At 46.0% G+C, this 15,122-nt stretch overlaps 2 protein-coding genes across 5 annotated transcripts in view; one reads left to right on the top strand and one right to left on the bottom strand.

Moving 5' to 3' along the window:
- clcn2a (chloride channel, voltage-sensitive 2a) overlaps positions 1-7,492 on the top strand; it is a 37,867-nt gene extending 30,375 nt beyond the window's left edge. For 2 of the 3 annotated variants that reach the window (XM_034614106.1, XM_034614107.1), the window contains exons 12-25: positions 146-248; positions 565-720; positions 803-872; positions 1,382-1,492; positions 1,846-2,059; positions 2,243-2,376; positions 2,909-3,141; positions 3,473-3,584; positions 3,659-3,705; positions 4,168-4,230; positions 4,769-4,807; positions 4,924-5,028; positions 5,332-5,418; positions 5,532-7,492. In XM_034614106.1, coding sequence (XP_034469997.1) covers positions 146-248; positions 565-720; positions 803-872; positions 1,382-1,492; positions 1,846-2,059; positions 2,243-2,376; positions 2,909-3,141; positions 3,473-3,584; positions 3,659-3,705; positions 4,168-4,230; positions 4,769-4,807; positions 4,924-5,028; positions 5,332-5,418; positions 5,532-6,047 — 1,990 coding nt within the window. In that variant the 3' untranslated portion in view covers positions 6,048-7,492. The remainder of the gene's footprint in view (positions 1-145; positions 249-564; positions 721-802; positions 873-1,381; positions 1,493-1,845; positions 2,060-2,242; positions 2,377-2,908; positions 3,142-3,472; positions 3,585-3,658; positions 3,706-4,167; positions 4,231-4,768; positions 4,808-4,923; positions 5,029-5,331; positions 5,419-5,531) is intronic. The other variant, XM_034614105.1, reaches the window with a different exon arrangement.
- Positions 7,493-8,830: 1,338 nt separating this feature from the next.
- fam131a (family with sequence similarity 131 member A) lies at positions 8,831-14,651 on the bottom strand. 2 transcript variants are annotated; one of them, XM_034614115.1, is made up of 5 exons: positions 14,423-14,651; positions 11,185-11,296; positions 10,907-11,089; positions 9,970-10,107; positions 8,831-9,814 (listed from the first exon to the last, which is right to left on the bottom strand). In XM_034614115.1, exons 2-5 carry the CDS (start codon positions 11,273-11,275, stop codon positions 9,273-9,275), a joined length of 954 nt encoding a protein of 317 aa, XP_034470006.1. In that variant the 5' UTR covers positions 11,276-11,296; positions 14,423-14,651; the 3' UTR covers positions 8,831-9,272. The 2 variants fall into 2 exon arrangements, with proteins under 2 accessions (XP_034470006.1, XP_034470007.1); XM_034614116.1 differs by lacking the exon at positions 14,423-14,651 and adding an exon at positions 12,069-12,122.
- Positions 14,652-15,122: the final 471 nt, after the last annotated feature.

The raw sequence follows: 15,122 nt of genomic DNA, 5'->3' as shown, positions 1-15,122 counted from the left end.
AGATAAGATTGACCTCCGCACAGTAAAGTCTTGGCTAAAACTCATCCACATCACAGCGAGCTATGTATAGCCTCTTCCTCCTCACCAAGCAGAAATCAAGCATGCACACACAGAGTGACAAGCGCACACATTAATGACCCTGCAGTCCCTCTCTTCCTGTCAGGCGTCTGGTGTATCCTGCACTCGTCACCCTGCTCATCTCCACGCTCACGTTCCCTCCAGGCTTCGGGCAGTTCATGGCTGGACAGGTGAGAACATACTTTCACACTCCTGAGAGTATGTCTCTATTGTTGCTAAATGATTGATGATGACTTTAAATGAAGGGAGTCAGTGTCAGGTTGTGGGTCAGTTTTTTGTTCCTGCTCCCAAAGCTGTCATGTTTTATGATGGGTTATTATAATTAAGACGATGTGCTCCAGATCCTGGAGATTAACATATGTTTATGAAGACATCTCGACTTTCTCCCACTATCCAGAAATTAAGCTAAAATATCCCGGATTCTAACGTGTGAGGATGTAACAAACAAGCATTCAGAAACGTTTTTTCCTCATGTTGACCTGTCAGCTGACGCAGCACGAGTCTCTGGTGGCGCTGTTCGACAACCGCACGTGGTGCCGTCAGGGCGTGGCCGAAGAGTTCGACTACATCAGCCACCACCACGCCTGGAAACACCCGCAGGTCAACGTCTTCGTCACACTAGTCCTCTTCATCATCATGAAGGTAGGTCGTCTGGCACATGTAGCTGTTGGATGATTACGATTTGAGGATTTCTCAAACAAACTTTCTTCTCTGCCTGTCTCAGTTCTGGATGTCAGCTGTGGCCACCACCATGCCTGTTCCATGTGGGGCCTTCATGCCAGTTTTTCTTATTGGTGAATAAAAATCTCTGTTTCTATTGGTTTCTCTTGCGGCTGGTAGAACCCCTTAAATCTCACTCGTTATTTTTTACTGTGCAATACTCATTCCTATAGGTGAAATTCAATAGTAAATATTCTAGAACATTCTGCTCACACTGTATGTATTCTGTTTAAATTATTCCTATTCTATTTATCATGTTATTATTCCTTGTATTTATATTGTATGTTTACTTTTTATCACTTTTACTGGTGTCTAATTATTGGACTGTCCTCTTTGCTGCTGCAACACAGCAAATACCCCTGGACTAATAAAGGATTATCTTATCTTAAATAATAATAAACCAAATTTGACTGAGCACATTTCAATTACCAAATAAAAATGAAGAATCGAAGGCAAACACAACATTAGGGCAGAAATATAACAGTTAAATTCTTACAGATGCGAAAATTGAATAAAATAAAACATTATGAAATGATCAGAGCCCTGATAAAGATTTCTTGCCGTGTCAATGTGTGACGGACAGGGGCAGCGTTTGGCAGACTTGTTGGAGAGATCATGGCAACCATGTTTCCTGATGGCATACATGCTGACGGCAGCGTGTATCCCATAGTGCCTGGCGGTTATGCTGTAGTTGGTGAGTTGCTCTAAATCAGTTTTCTTTGCACACTGTACTTAAATCCACCATTTCGTACCTAATTTACCTTCATAACCAATGTTCGCACCACTTTTCACTCTTCCTCTCTACTGTGATGGAAATCGCTGCGGCCATTTTTATCACCTCATACCAGCTTATAGAATGTGACTGATGAAAATTGATTCCACTTAGATTGAACATTCCATTTTTGACTGAAGTAAAACAGAAAATCGTTCAGAACAAAATTGCCGCGGTCGTGACTCACTGGCTAGTGTGAAAGGATGGAGTTAAATGTTATGAATGAGAATGACGTTCTGCAGAAGACAGAAAAAACTCACTTCCCTCCTACACAGGTGCTGCAGCGCTGTCTGGAGCAGTCACCCACACTGTATCCACAGCGGTCATAGTGTTTGAGCTGACCGGTCAGATCTCCCACATCCTGCCTGTGATGATCGCCGTCATTCTGGCCAACGCCGTGGCCCAGTCGCTCCAACCATCTCTGTACGACTCCATCATCCGCATCAAGAAACTTCCTTATCTGCCCGAGCTGGGCATGGGACATCACGAGTGAGTCGTCGTGTCCAGTGTGTGTCTTGTTTGAAGGCTCAGGGCAGATTTTTTTTTTTCCCAGCGATTTGGTTTCCCTATTTCTACCTATCTGGCCTTTCATTTTCTTCCCTCTCTTGTTTCCACTTGCTCCCCCTTCTCATCACTTGACCTCCATCTCCTTCCCCTGAAACTATGTCTCAGGAAATATAATATCCGTGTGGAGGACATCATGGTCAGGGACGTGCGCTTCATCACTCTGAACTCCTGTTATCGGGACCTGCAGGAGATGCTGCTGACAGGTCAACTCAAAACACTGGCCCTGGTTGAAAGCAGAGGTAAGTGCATGAACAATATTTCAACAATGCAAAAATAAAACCAGTTCAATAAAGAAATAGTTTTTCTGAGTTTGGTGTGGACGGACGTGACACTGCCCCGCACAGAACCACGACCCCGACCTCATTTACCGCCTGTGAGACGAAGGGGTCTTATCCACTGATGTTCACGAGGCAGATTGGGAGCAAATCCCTGTAGCCAGGAAAACCTGAGACCAGAGGAGTGGGGGCTGTTACAGCAGCATAGTCTGTGGTTATTATAAGATTATTCAACAATTACATACAATATGGCTGTAATTTGTATTTAAAACCTGAGGTGTATTTTTAAAATACACCTCAGGTTTTACTTACATTGGAGCCATTTTATCACAAGTTTATTGTACGACTGAAAAGTTTTAAATGAATTTAGATTTAGTCATATGAATCTGGAAAAAAATATGTATAAATGCATATAACTGCAGGACGGAGATTTCAGTTTAACTTTTATCTTAACATAATTTATATCACTCTCTCTCTTTCTTTCCTTCTCCTTCAGAATCCATGATCCTGCTGGGCTCCATTGAGCGACTGCAGCTCCAGTCTCTGCTCTCGCTTCAGCTGGGACGCCAGCGGAGGCTGGAGTACCTCCACGAGCTGGCCCAGGACAACGGCACACACGATCACCTGCCCAGCCTGACAACTGACAGCACCCCCAGCTCACCCTGCACCCACGTCAACTCGTCGGGCAGCGCTCGCCAAGGGGTCCGCTTCCTGGTGAGCATCCAACAGGTGTGAGGCGTCCGGGGGCGCCAGGGCTGGGCTGTAGCGATAAGGTTGTAGCGATAGAGAAAAAGTGGACACAGCATGTGTGAAGCATGTAGTAGTAGGTAAGGGCACAGATGGAGGTTTTGGACGGCTGTTATGGTAAGTGTTTATAAACTGAATAAATGTCCCTCATTTCTACTTTACATTAACACACGTCTTCTGTGTCTCTGTCGTCTGTGCCCTTACCTGTGCTGTCCTGTTTGTTTATGTGCATGTTTTGTATTTGTCTCTTCCGTGTTATCTGTATTCTTTCTATGTGTGTGTGTCTTCTTCTGTTAATATATTTTCCATGTAGATCTCCACAGAGGAGTCTTCCTCCTTCAGCCCAGTGGCTTCCAATATTCAGCTTCCTCTGAAATCTGCCTTGAAAACTGTGTCTGCCATCAGTGACACAGAGACGCCAAATAGTACGTACTTTACACACAGTAGGACACATAGAGGAACAAACTGAATAAAGAGTGACTGTTGTTTTCTCTCCCAGGTTCTCAGACGCTCTCCTGTGCGGACCAAGACAAGGAGCTGCTGGAGGTGAGCACAAGAGCGAGAGAAGCATATAGCTTCACAAGCATATAAAAAATGCATGTGTGCAAGTGTGTCATGTATTGTATTCAAGGGTAAGTGCTGCGGCAGGATCCACCCACAGGCGGCAGGGTTTTCCATGCTGGGGTCTTTGAACAGCCACTGTTGAATAGAATGAGCCCATAGACGATATTTAAGGGAAAACATGGGGGTTAAAACTACTTTACAAGAATCGTTCAATATTTGATCTGTCAGCCAATGTTGCATTAGCATTGGGCTTCTTGTGCAGATTCATGTCTATTCATGTGTCGCTCTCGGCAACATTGTGCTCATGTCCCAGAGACTTCTCCCACTGGAAGTCCAACTGGGATCCAGTGTTGTGGTGGCACCAAGTTAAAGGTGTAAAACTGTCCGGTGTCACTGATGTTGTGTTAACGTGCTGTGTTGATGCCTTTTCTCCCTGACTGGAAGAGCCCGGTTGGGCCAGCTCCTCCTGAGAAGAGGAAGCCCAAACGAGTGAGGATCTCCATGGCGGTAAGATTGTCTGCCGCCTGGAAACTGTTGCTTGGTAACCGTTGCCTTGCGACACACACGTAGTGAGTGCTGGACCTAAATGTTTGTGGTGCACCAATCAAAGATTGCTTTATTGCTTTATTTTAACGTTCTGCACATACAAACTAACAGATCTTCCCTTTAGACTATTTAAATATAGACAACATGACAGCTTCCCAAAAGTGAAGACAAAGTGTCTCAATCGCCATCTAGTGGCTGGCTGCAGTGTAGGCCATAAATCCTGCCTCATCCATGTTAGTGGATGGGACATGGACTGAACTAAAAAGTCAAAGTTCACGTCAATTAATTTGAGTTAGATATTTGATACTATAAAAAATTGACAGTCGAGATTGGCTCACCATTGGTCGACCGTGCATGTATCATGGGCCTTCGATGCTGTGGCTCCATCCCCCGATCGCTACTGCGATATTGGGAGGAAGTGGAAAAGTGTCATCCATCTTTATAAACAGTCTGTGGTTGATATACTGTAGTTAATGAACATAATGGTATGTTCTTTTAGGACTCAACTGAAGTAGAAGATTGTATGACTCTAACAGAGGTGAGACTTAACACACACACATACATATATATATATATATATATATATACACAAAATTGAGTTTTCAAATGAACAGTGTTGAAGTTTTCAGTGTCTCGTTGTTCTCCTCGTTTCAGATAGCAGAGTGGGAGGAGCAGCAGCTCGATGAAGCGGTGGATTTCAAAAACTGCAAGATTGATCCTGCTCCCTTCCAGCTGGTGGAGCAAACATCTCTGCATAAGGTAACATGAAAACAAAGAGCACTGAGAACACTGAAAACTAAACTCTCAGAATGTTTTTATTTTGGCCTAATAAAAAAGTGTCTGTGTTTCTTAACTGTGGTTTCAGTGCTTTGACTAATGATGGGATAAGGCTAAACCATATCAGCCAAATTACTGAAATTACAATTACTTTTTGTTTCTTTTCTTTCCAGCCAAATTGCACAGTGTTTCCCTTCACATTGACTCCCCCCCCCTTTATGTAAATAAAGCCCCTCTGTATATGAGTCTGTAACCAGGTAACAACCCATCTCTCCTCCACCACAGACTCACACCATCTTCTCTCTGCTGGGTCTGGATCACGCCTATGTGACCAGCATGGGACGTCTGGTTGGAGTGGTCTCTCTCAAAGAGGTAAGCATGTGTATTTCCTTCAGTTGTTCAGATCTTATTTTCTGTACACGATGATTAAACCTCCTCCTCTCTCTCCCTCTTCCCTTTCTCTGCCACCGCCGTTGGCGCTCCAGTTGCGTAAGGCCATCGAGGGCTCAGTGACAGTGACTGGAGTGAAAGTGCGCCCTCCGTTGGCCAGTTTCCGTGACAGCGGGAACAGCACAAACGTATCTGAGGTAACTGAACTACACAAGCTGTGCATCCGCCACAGGGGGCTCTCGTTGCCCCGGGAACCCAACCCCCCTGAAGCTGTGGACCAACCCGATCTCCAGTACAACGAGATCCCTGTCAACTTCTCAGACCAAACCAATTTGCAGTTTGAAACCAGTCCCGGCGACCTTACAAACCAGTCGTCAGAGTTGGTGCTCCAGGAGAGTCCCTCATTCACAGAGGACCAATCAGAGTTCACTTTTGACTGCAGCCCCTCCCACACTGAGGAATCAGAGCTTGCCTGTGACTATGACCCGCCCACCCACACTCCTGAGCCGGACGAAACAGAGCAACAACATGACCCGCCATCTCCGAACATGGACCAATCAGAACTTGAGGGAGAGAGTAGCCCCGCCCACAAGGAGGATCTGTCAGAATGATCTGATCCGTCCTGTCGTCTCATGAATGTTGACGTTTCTTATGTTTGTAGAGGTCACACTCACCGACAAGTCCAGCCTTGATACCTGCGATTCTAACGTTGTGGCGTGAGTGAGTTTTGTGTTTGTGCAGATGCCTGTTTAAATGCTAAATCTGGTTTTAGTCTATATTTCTTTACCGTCCACAAATCCTGTGAGAAGACCAAAAACAATACTTTTGTAGGCCTGCACTGATTATTTTTTTACACGACATGAGTCCGCGTCGTTTGGAACACGTTTTGAAATTGAAACAATCCGACGATGTGGAGTCAGAGAGGAGGGATCCTACCAGACCTCTGTTGCCTTTATCCTCTCCGAACAAACTATAGACTGTAAATAAAGATGGACGACATGACTGCTCCCCAAAAGTGAAACCAAATTATCTTCATCACCCTCGGTGGCTGGCCATGTCCCATCCACTACTAGAATGGCCCTCAGTAGAGCGCATACATCCACCGAGGCCCAACAATCCCCTTAAAGTAAACTTGCCCTATTGTCTGGATCCGCACCGATATTTAACCAGTTCTGTCTCGGCTTATGTCCCATCCCTCCACCAAGTTTCCTGGAAATCTGCTCAGTGAAACCTCCTTGGCGTAGGTAAACATGGAGGAGGTGAGGATTATGACCTATAAAGCAGCCAGGCACCAGGGGGCGATCAAGACACTTTGGCTTCACTTTTGAGGAGGAGCTGTCATGTCGTCTGTCGTTATATACAGTCATGTATCATGTGGAAGGTGCAATGTTGTGTTTATGATTTGAATGTGTTTTTAATCATTTTTGGACAACAACAGAACTCTATTTATAGAAGTATAATTTAAGAAGTTATTTACTACATAAACTATATTTGGTTACACAGAAAAATACTAGTTTGGTCTTTTCGTCGGAGTGATGACAATAAGAAATATGGAATATTCCCAGGTTCATCTTTTTACTCTTTGTGTGTGTGTGTGAGTGTGAGAGAAAGAGAGACACCTTCCTTGCCATGCTCAAATCTGGTCCCGACTCATCATTGGAGTCTAAACAAACAAAGTTCCTTTAACACATGACATGAGTCACATGACATAGGTCACATGCAAATAGCGGCGAGCGATAAACAGGAGCAAAGAGGAGAAAGCACAGAAGAAAAAAGACGTGGAAAACGATCTTAATGAGCACATGATGGTATGAATATATACGTCTGCCTATTCACAGCACTGGACTGATACACCATAGGGTTGTTGGCCAATAATGTTAATATATATATATATACAGGAATAATAATACTGTAAAAGCAACAGTGTCATCGCTAGTTAGTTTGCAACACTCTGCAGTTACAACGTCACGGCATCTATAGCAGTTTGTTTTAATATCTAGCCGTTTTCAGACATGAACTCCGGAGAACGTCAGCACAACTGGGTCCGGACTTTCTCCACTCAGGCGAGGGGCGGCAGACACAAGACGTCATGTGTTGTTGTTTACAGCACATCGACACCGGTGACCTGTTTGAAAACGCCCACTCGTTTCGCGGTGAATCCTCGAGCACATCTCTTGCTCTGTTCTCACATCGGCTCATTTGGACATTCTCCGGAGTTCCTAACTTAAGGGCTGGCCGGGGAAACTCCCAAGAAAATCTGGAGCCGCTCACTCTGACTCTGACATTCTCTCATACAGCCCCTCCGGAGAATGTCAGGAGATTATCCCGAGTTCAGTGTCTGAAAGCAGTTTAAGATATCAGCCCCAAAAATCCACCATTGGCCAGGATCTGTTCACATGACGACAAAGGCAGCTGCTTCCAAAGGTCCCCCCTGCTTGGTTCAGGGCTCCGATTAAAGCTAAAGCACATTGTAATTACCATGAATATAATTTACTGCACATTAGGGGCTGGTTCACTAAGGGCACATGTAGACCGCCAGTCAACTGAACAGCCCACACGTAATCGCTACATGAGTGTTTCTAGCATGATAAAGGAACAACTGTTGAGCTCCTTGTGACAGGAAGCTACTGGCTGTTGTACAGAGCGCGCACACACACACACCACACACACACACACACACACACACACACACACACACACACACACTTATATGCACACATGTATTGTATGCGGCCTGTAGATATTTACCACCTTGATATGTGACACATATCTTTATGACAAATTAAATTCCGCCTGGCCTCTGAAGCAGTGATGAGAAACGTAACTGTTGTACGAAGCACAAGTCCAAAAACTGTTGTGCGTGTGTGTGAGTCCGTGCCACGACCTTCAAATGGGTTTTAGCTTCACGCGATGATTTCGAGCCATATTTTAAATCTTGCGTGGCAACATCCCGACTCGGGCTCATATTTTCTTTGTCTGTGTTTGTGCAACGATTCTATTAACGTCTTAACTTTCTTTCGTTTGCATATGGAATGTGAAGTAGTGCTCGTCTTATAAGACAACGTATAAGGAGTTCAATGTAGAGAGTGTATAAGCGCATTTGCAGCGTATCTAGTTAAGCAATAAGTCTGTAGTATCTCCCTTTATATGGCACTGGCCTGTATATGCTTTGTATATATGAAAATACACGGATGAGAGCTACATACACGCTCTGTACAGAGGAGAATTATGCATTTGAAATTCCAACAGCCATTGTTACTTTTCAGAGAACATGAAATTGTTTTTTTTTGTACATGAGTCGATGATTAAATTGAAAGAAAAAACCCCTTTAAGAGATTAAATCATTTGTGTTTGTGTGAGAGGGGGGGCAAATCATTTTCTGTCAAAAAGAATCATATTTATATTTATTTATATATATATGTATATGTTTGTACGCAGGACAATCAGACATTCAGTATCAAACGTAGCCCGACCCACATGACACAGCATGACCCAGAATAAAACGACACTACAAAATATCCATAGAAAATGCAATAGCAACACATGACTCTTCACAATAAAATGTACAAAACTCAGTTTGAACAACAGCTTTACATTCTGGTTCGACCTCTCTGATAAACTTTGATGTTCACAGCAGCGATAAACGGTTGAGCGAGATCAGTACATGAGAGGCCCGAAGGCCAAGACAGAAGGCAGTGAGTGGAGGAGGGAGAGGAGGGAGAGGAGGGAGAAGAGGAGGAAGAGGAGGTGGTGAGAGGTTTACAGAGAAAGCAGAATAGATGATGTCATATCCAGAATCAACACGGACTCAAAGAGACATAAAGATGGACAACACATCACATATAATACTCTTTTTCTTCCTTTTTCTCCTCTACGTCATCCCTCTCCTCCTCCTCCTCATCGAACGAGGCCACCCCAGAGGAGGCCCGGTCCGAGAAGAAGCTCCTCGGGCTGCAGTGCCACACCCGCGCCTCGTGGAACACGCTGCCCTCCTCGTCCTCGTCCTCTTCGTCCTCCTCTCCAGGAGACTCTGAGTACGAGGTGGAGTAGCAGGAGTCGAACCTGCCACTGCGGCCCCGAGGCCTCCACTCTGGCTTGTTGTGGATGCAGACCTCACTGTGCTGCTCCTGCGAAGGAGCCAGCCGCTTCCCGTGACCACCCGGCCGCTCCTCTTCCTCCAGGAACGGAGTCATGCGGTCACTGGGTAAAGTGGGTGAGTTGGTCTGGGATGAATGTGGGTCACTGTGAGATCCAGGCCGACCACAGAGCAGGCTGCCGCTGCTGCTGGAGCCCAGGGGACTGTCGGAGGGCGGCGCCTCACTGCTGCCCCCCTCAGGCTGGCGTGGGGCTGCGGTAATAGGATTGGACGTGGTGGCGTCTGAGGGAGGAGCAAAGAGTCAGAACACCTGGGAGATGGATGGATGTTTGGGAGAAGGGGTGGGAAGAGGAGGCGTTTTGTCAGTGATGGCGAACAAAATGAAGACGATGAGTGAAATGAGACGAAATGAGCAAAACGTAGGCGACTGCGGATACCTGAGCTCTGGAAGAAGAAGGTGTGAGTCTGTCCGTCGCTGGGGGAGTCTTCATCATTGGAGTCTTCCTCGTCGTCGTCGTCCATAGAGGCCCAAGCTCGCAGCTTGGCCTCAGCGATGGCAAACTGCTCCGCCACGCCTGAGGGAAACATGCGTCCAATTAATGCAGATGCTTCTACCAGATTTTTACATACCTCTATTTTATGCATTATAACTTCTCATGTGAACATCACAGAAACACGGTTAATGGTTTGAAATGAAGAAGACACTTGTGATTGAATATATCAGAGGAGATTTTTCCAGTGGTTTTGCAAATACATTATATTTACATCAAACCAGGCTGGAGTTATTACTGCCAACTTGATTTATAGTTATACACTTTTTTTTTGCTTGAAAAGTGACTCAAACTGAGCGAAAAAAAAGAAAAAAGAAAACGTGTCTTCATTTCTGAGTCGATGAGGGTTTGAGAATAAAAAGATACAGACGTCATAATGTGTGTACCCCCCACCCCCCCACACACACACACACACTCTCCCTCCCTCTCCCTTGATCAAACCACGCCGATGTCACTGGCGCCAGAGACGATGAGTCACAGCAGAACAACAGGAGCTGCAACCATTGGTGGGCAGTGAAGTGTTTTGGGAGATTGTCTAATAGGCCACCATCTGCTGCCAAGACCAGCCGTCATCCAGGAGACAGCGCAGGGGGCGGGGCGGGGCGTTGACGGACAGGAGTTTCAGAGGATTAGTCGCGTGACAGAAGGTGGGAGCTGAAGATGATGCTGGGGCTAAACCAAGCTGAGTACGACACACATGCCCACACATGTACGTCCTACACAGACCCCGGCTGTAGATGCACCGCACTTGTAGCTCGCCACATGAAGAGAACGAGGAACATATCCTTGGCTGAGGGTCGGTAAAGGTCACTTGGGTAAATACCTGCAGCAAACCGGGCCTCCTTCTCCCCTTCAGTCAGATGGCAATAGGAGCTGAACTGGGAGTGGGCGGCCGGTGGGGGGTCTGCGGGTTTGGGCCAACCTTTCCACTCTATGAGGTGGGCAACCCGGCCCTGAGCCAGGGAGGTGGGCTTCGTCACATGGTCCCTCACTGCCTGCGAGATGCCTGGAGGCGGCACAGAGACACAGAAGTGGACGACAGAAGTTGGAAAGTCAAAAGAATTTCAGACATTTGTGTTAAAAAAAAAAAAAAGTTGTCACCATTTAAGGAGGATCTGGCGAGGGCTGCGAACTCATGGATGCCGACACTTTTCCGAGAGTCTGCTGGAGATTTTCCGGACTTTGGGATCATTTCACTCTCCTCAAATTTCACCTGCAAGAAAGATTTGATTTTAGGCATTTGCAGCCAGTGCATGAAAGTAGAAAATGAGCTTTGTTTAATGTCTGTTTGTGATTGTGTCAGTTCTACAGCTACCCAGTCATTTTAGTTTTGGCAATATTTACTTTGTCCCCTTTTTTTGTGAGAAAAATTCTAATAGCCTTGACGTCTAAATACAAATCTGAAACTCATATACAGGTATACTGTATCTAGCTGCTAACCAGGCCACTTTGATAATTTCTTTTTTATTTCACCATATCATACGCAGACATTCAAGCGGGTGCTGATCTCCAATTCCTCTTTACTAATTAAAGGCTTTTTTTTTTTTGTTGCTGCCATGATTTATGTCGAGCTGAGTTATAGAGCTTTTATTTTGAAAGGTTTTGAACTTGGGTCTGAAGAATGTGTGCTTGCTTCGCAGACATCTGAAAAAGCCAACAACTAATGTATGAAAAATAACACCAGCTCAGTTAATAATTTAAACTTACATAGAAGCCACACACATGAACAGTAATAACAATCTGTTTCATTTTATGAAAAAGACTGACGATAAAATCTCCACTGCAGATAAACCCGGTAGGATGAACACAAAGTTTTCGAACTTCACTCTGCACCACTGACTGTTTATAAAAAGCTCTGCACACTTACAAAAAAAAAGTGACCGTCTGTGGCATAGAACTGCTTGAGGAGGGTTAGTCACCAATGACGAGGAATAATTCTTAAGTAGCTCCGGAGAACAGATCATTCCAAACAGACTCTGTCCTACCTCGTCCTCCCTCTGTCTCTCCCTTCTTCCTCTACTCCTGGACCTCAGCCTCATCGTGGAAGACGCAGAACGCTGCACCAACACAACTGACAGTCCTAGCTTCGGTTTACCGGTTTAAACCACCGGGCATACAAGCAAACAGCTATGCCCTAAATTTACTGCACAGATGCTAAAGCCACGGTAAGCCGGTGAAACCAGTTAAAATGATCGGGGGGTTGAAGGTGACGAGGGCAGTGGTGGCGTTCTCAATGCAACCGGGCAAACACATGGCGAGTGACCAGCTCCTGCTAAGCGGCTCGAGCCTGAACTGCCTCACCCCAAAGCTGCTGATCCCCATTAAAAGTGTTAGCGCTGCCTAACTAAACTAACTGCTCTTTCAAATCAAATGCACATATGACCACACACAGCAGATCTCATGGTTCGGGGGAATCTGTGCCAGTAGTTCATGAGAGGGGCCTGAAATAAGGGCCTGACCGATATGTATCAGCCAATGTGACACGCATATCGGTATCAGCGTTTTATTTTACAGAATAAACAATGTATTAAACAATTACGCACATTTATGTGTTTGTATTTTACGTAGAATTAGTGTTTCCTTTTTATTCATTAATAGTTATTTATAATACATGTTATGGTTAAACTGTGACATATCAAGCCTCAATTACCTTTCTGTCTCATAAAGGTTTGATAACTTCTTATGAATGATTGATTTAAAATCTATATTTCGGTAACGGAAATCTTTAACTTCTCAATATCGGTACATTCATATCGATCGGGCTCTTTTGAAATACCTCTTGTTGTTAGGGCAGGTGAGCCTTACAACAAGGACGGTACATGTTGCCTGTACACAACTCCGAGCACGTGCACGACTTGACGGATATCCTTAAGCAGATTTGCTCCCGAAGCAGCTGAGAGAGAAGAGGCTCCTGTGGTGAAAGGCTTACGATGGAAGTCAAAAGTGACAGTGAATGTGTGTCGGAGGCAAAAACCTGCAGGTAGAGGACCTGGGAGGCATGTGAAGGCGTGAGCGTGAGCATGTGAAGGCGTGAGCAGACTTTTTGTGCCGCTCCGTCGGAGAGGAGAGCTTCAGAGCTGCAGGACACGCCTGAGAGCTGCACAGATGTCACTCATGCTAAACACATGATGAGAGCAACACGTGTTGAGCAAGTGGAGCCCTGACACACTGACCGCAGCTCCACAGGTGGTCGCCTTTTGGGTCAGGCAGCAGCAGCAGCAGCATCGTGGACTTGCCTAACTTTATCTTTCTGTGTCCTCTATTCTGTAGTAGGGGACCCGCCCCCCAGGGTGGAACCAATGTTCAGTATACAGTATATACAGTAAGTCACAAATGATTCAAATGATAGGTTATTTCATTATACATTAAAATGTTCTGCAAAAAAAGGCAACATGTAAACAAATGTATAAAGTCAGGTCACCAGTCAGGGGCAGATCCAGGGCCGGACCTGGGGGGCACTGGCCCCCCGCTGAAATCTGATTGGCTCCTGAAGTTCCCCTGTACTGTCACTCTTTTTTTTTTTTAATTTATAAACAGTCTCTTATTAACACTAACAATAAATATGTCCGTTTATGAAGAATTGTTATTTTCTGAGCTTTTTGGATGCAAACAATGAGCTTGAACAAGAAACAATTTAATACATATATTCAATGATGTGTGGCTTTGCTCAAAGCTACAGAGCTAATAGTAAACAATGAATGACTTAAATGGGCACCGTACTGAATCAGGAATGGAGCATGTATGTTTGACACATAATTGGCCCCTCTGTGTAAATAGAGGCCCCTTTATGGCCCCTGGTTCTTGTGTCTATTGGCCGTGGTCCACTCTCCGCCGAGGCTAACATGATGTTACTGAACATGTCTGACTGGAGTGATGCCTCCTCCTATGACATCACCAGAGCTGCAGCTGTGAGGATGAGACCTTCACCTTGCAGGACCAACAAGTGGGAGCGAGTTGAGCCAGTGTGTTGGCAGCCGGAGCCTCACACATGGGATGTATGGATATATTAATGGATGGATATATGGATGGATGGATGGAGCTTCAGAGCTGTTGGGATGAGATGCTGCTGTTTTTATGGAAACGAAGCACTGAAGCACCATTAGCGGTTGAATGACACCTCATCCAGGCCTTTGAAGGGTAAAGGCCTGCGGGCTGCAGTTATTACCGCGGGGAGAATAACGCACGATGCAGCAGCGCGTCTCCTGGCAACCTGTGGAAGTCTGCATCTCCTGCATCCGCTCAACCTCACGCACGACACAACAGTGCACGCCCACCCCCCCACACGTCTTTTCCCTCCACGTGCACCCGCGGCTGCAGCCCGATCACGCGCGGCACCTACCTGTAAGCGGGACCGCGGCGGCTCATGATAATGCGCTTTGTTCGTTCTCCAATCCGATCAACAGATGACACAGCGCGGCTCTCGTCCATCACATCCTCCGGACTCCAGCATCACATCCCCGGCACAGACGCACCATTTGTTGCTCGGTGTATGCGGGTTGTGCACAGGCTCTGTCCAAATGTCTCCCGATGGCGCGCGTCATCAACGTGAGGCGGTGTCACCACATCTCCGCCTCCTCCTCCTCCTCCTCCTGCAGTCAACATCTAGATCACACTGACCCGCTGCTCTGAGAAAACACTGCAGCTCCTACACGTCATATTTGATTTTATTCCACTCATCCTCATCAGCAGATATTTGGAAACACATTCAACAGGACGCATGCACGGCGGCTCATCATCTGCTGTGGTCTGCAGAAAGAGGATAAATCAGAAAGAAATCTGAATGTCTGATTTCAAAACTTGCAGTCAGTGGCGGGATCCAGGTTTTTTTTTTTCTGCATCAGGGGCCACAATTTACAAAGAGGGGCCAATTATATGTCCCAGTCAGTGCAGCCGTATCCAGACATGGCCTCCGCCGGACATCTGGAGATATTTGCAGTTTCTTTAAATGTCATCCGCCCACTCACTTGTGAGGGATCCCCCTGGCCCCCGCCTGCAGGGTGCATAGAGACACGTGCAAACAGCAGCCCTGGGGCACCAGA

This window comes from Hippoglossus hippoglossus, chromosome 17 (genome assembly GCF_009819705.1).
Source record: "Hippoglossus hippoglossus isolate fHipHip1 chromosome 17, fHipHip1.pri, whole genome shotgun sequence".
In the NCBI taxonomy this organism is placed as follows: Eukaryota; Metazoa; Chordata; class Actinopteri; order Pleuronectiformes; family Pleuronectidae; genus Hippoglossus; species Hippoglossus hippoglossus.
Note: the sequence above shows the minus strand (reverse complement) of the source record. Positions and strands in the feature narration are given on the sequence as shown.

Excerpts from the sequence above, each read along its gene's own strand:
- fam131a (XM_034614116.1), bottom strand. The coding sequence starts at position 12,122 with ATGAGGCTGAGGTCCAGGAGTAGAGGAAGAAGGGAGAGACAGAGGGAG. Across the intron at positions 11,297-12,068 it reads AGAGACAGAGGGAGGACGAG|GTGAAATTTGAGGAGAGTGA; the intron begins GTAGGACAGAGT and ends TCTTTCTTGCAG. Across the intron at positions 11,090-11,184 it reads CGCCAGATCCTCCTTAAATG|GCATCTCGCAGGCAGTGAGG; the intron begins GTGACAACTTTT and ends TGCCGCCTCCAG.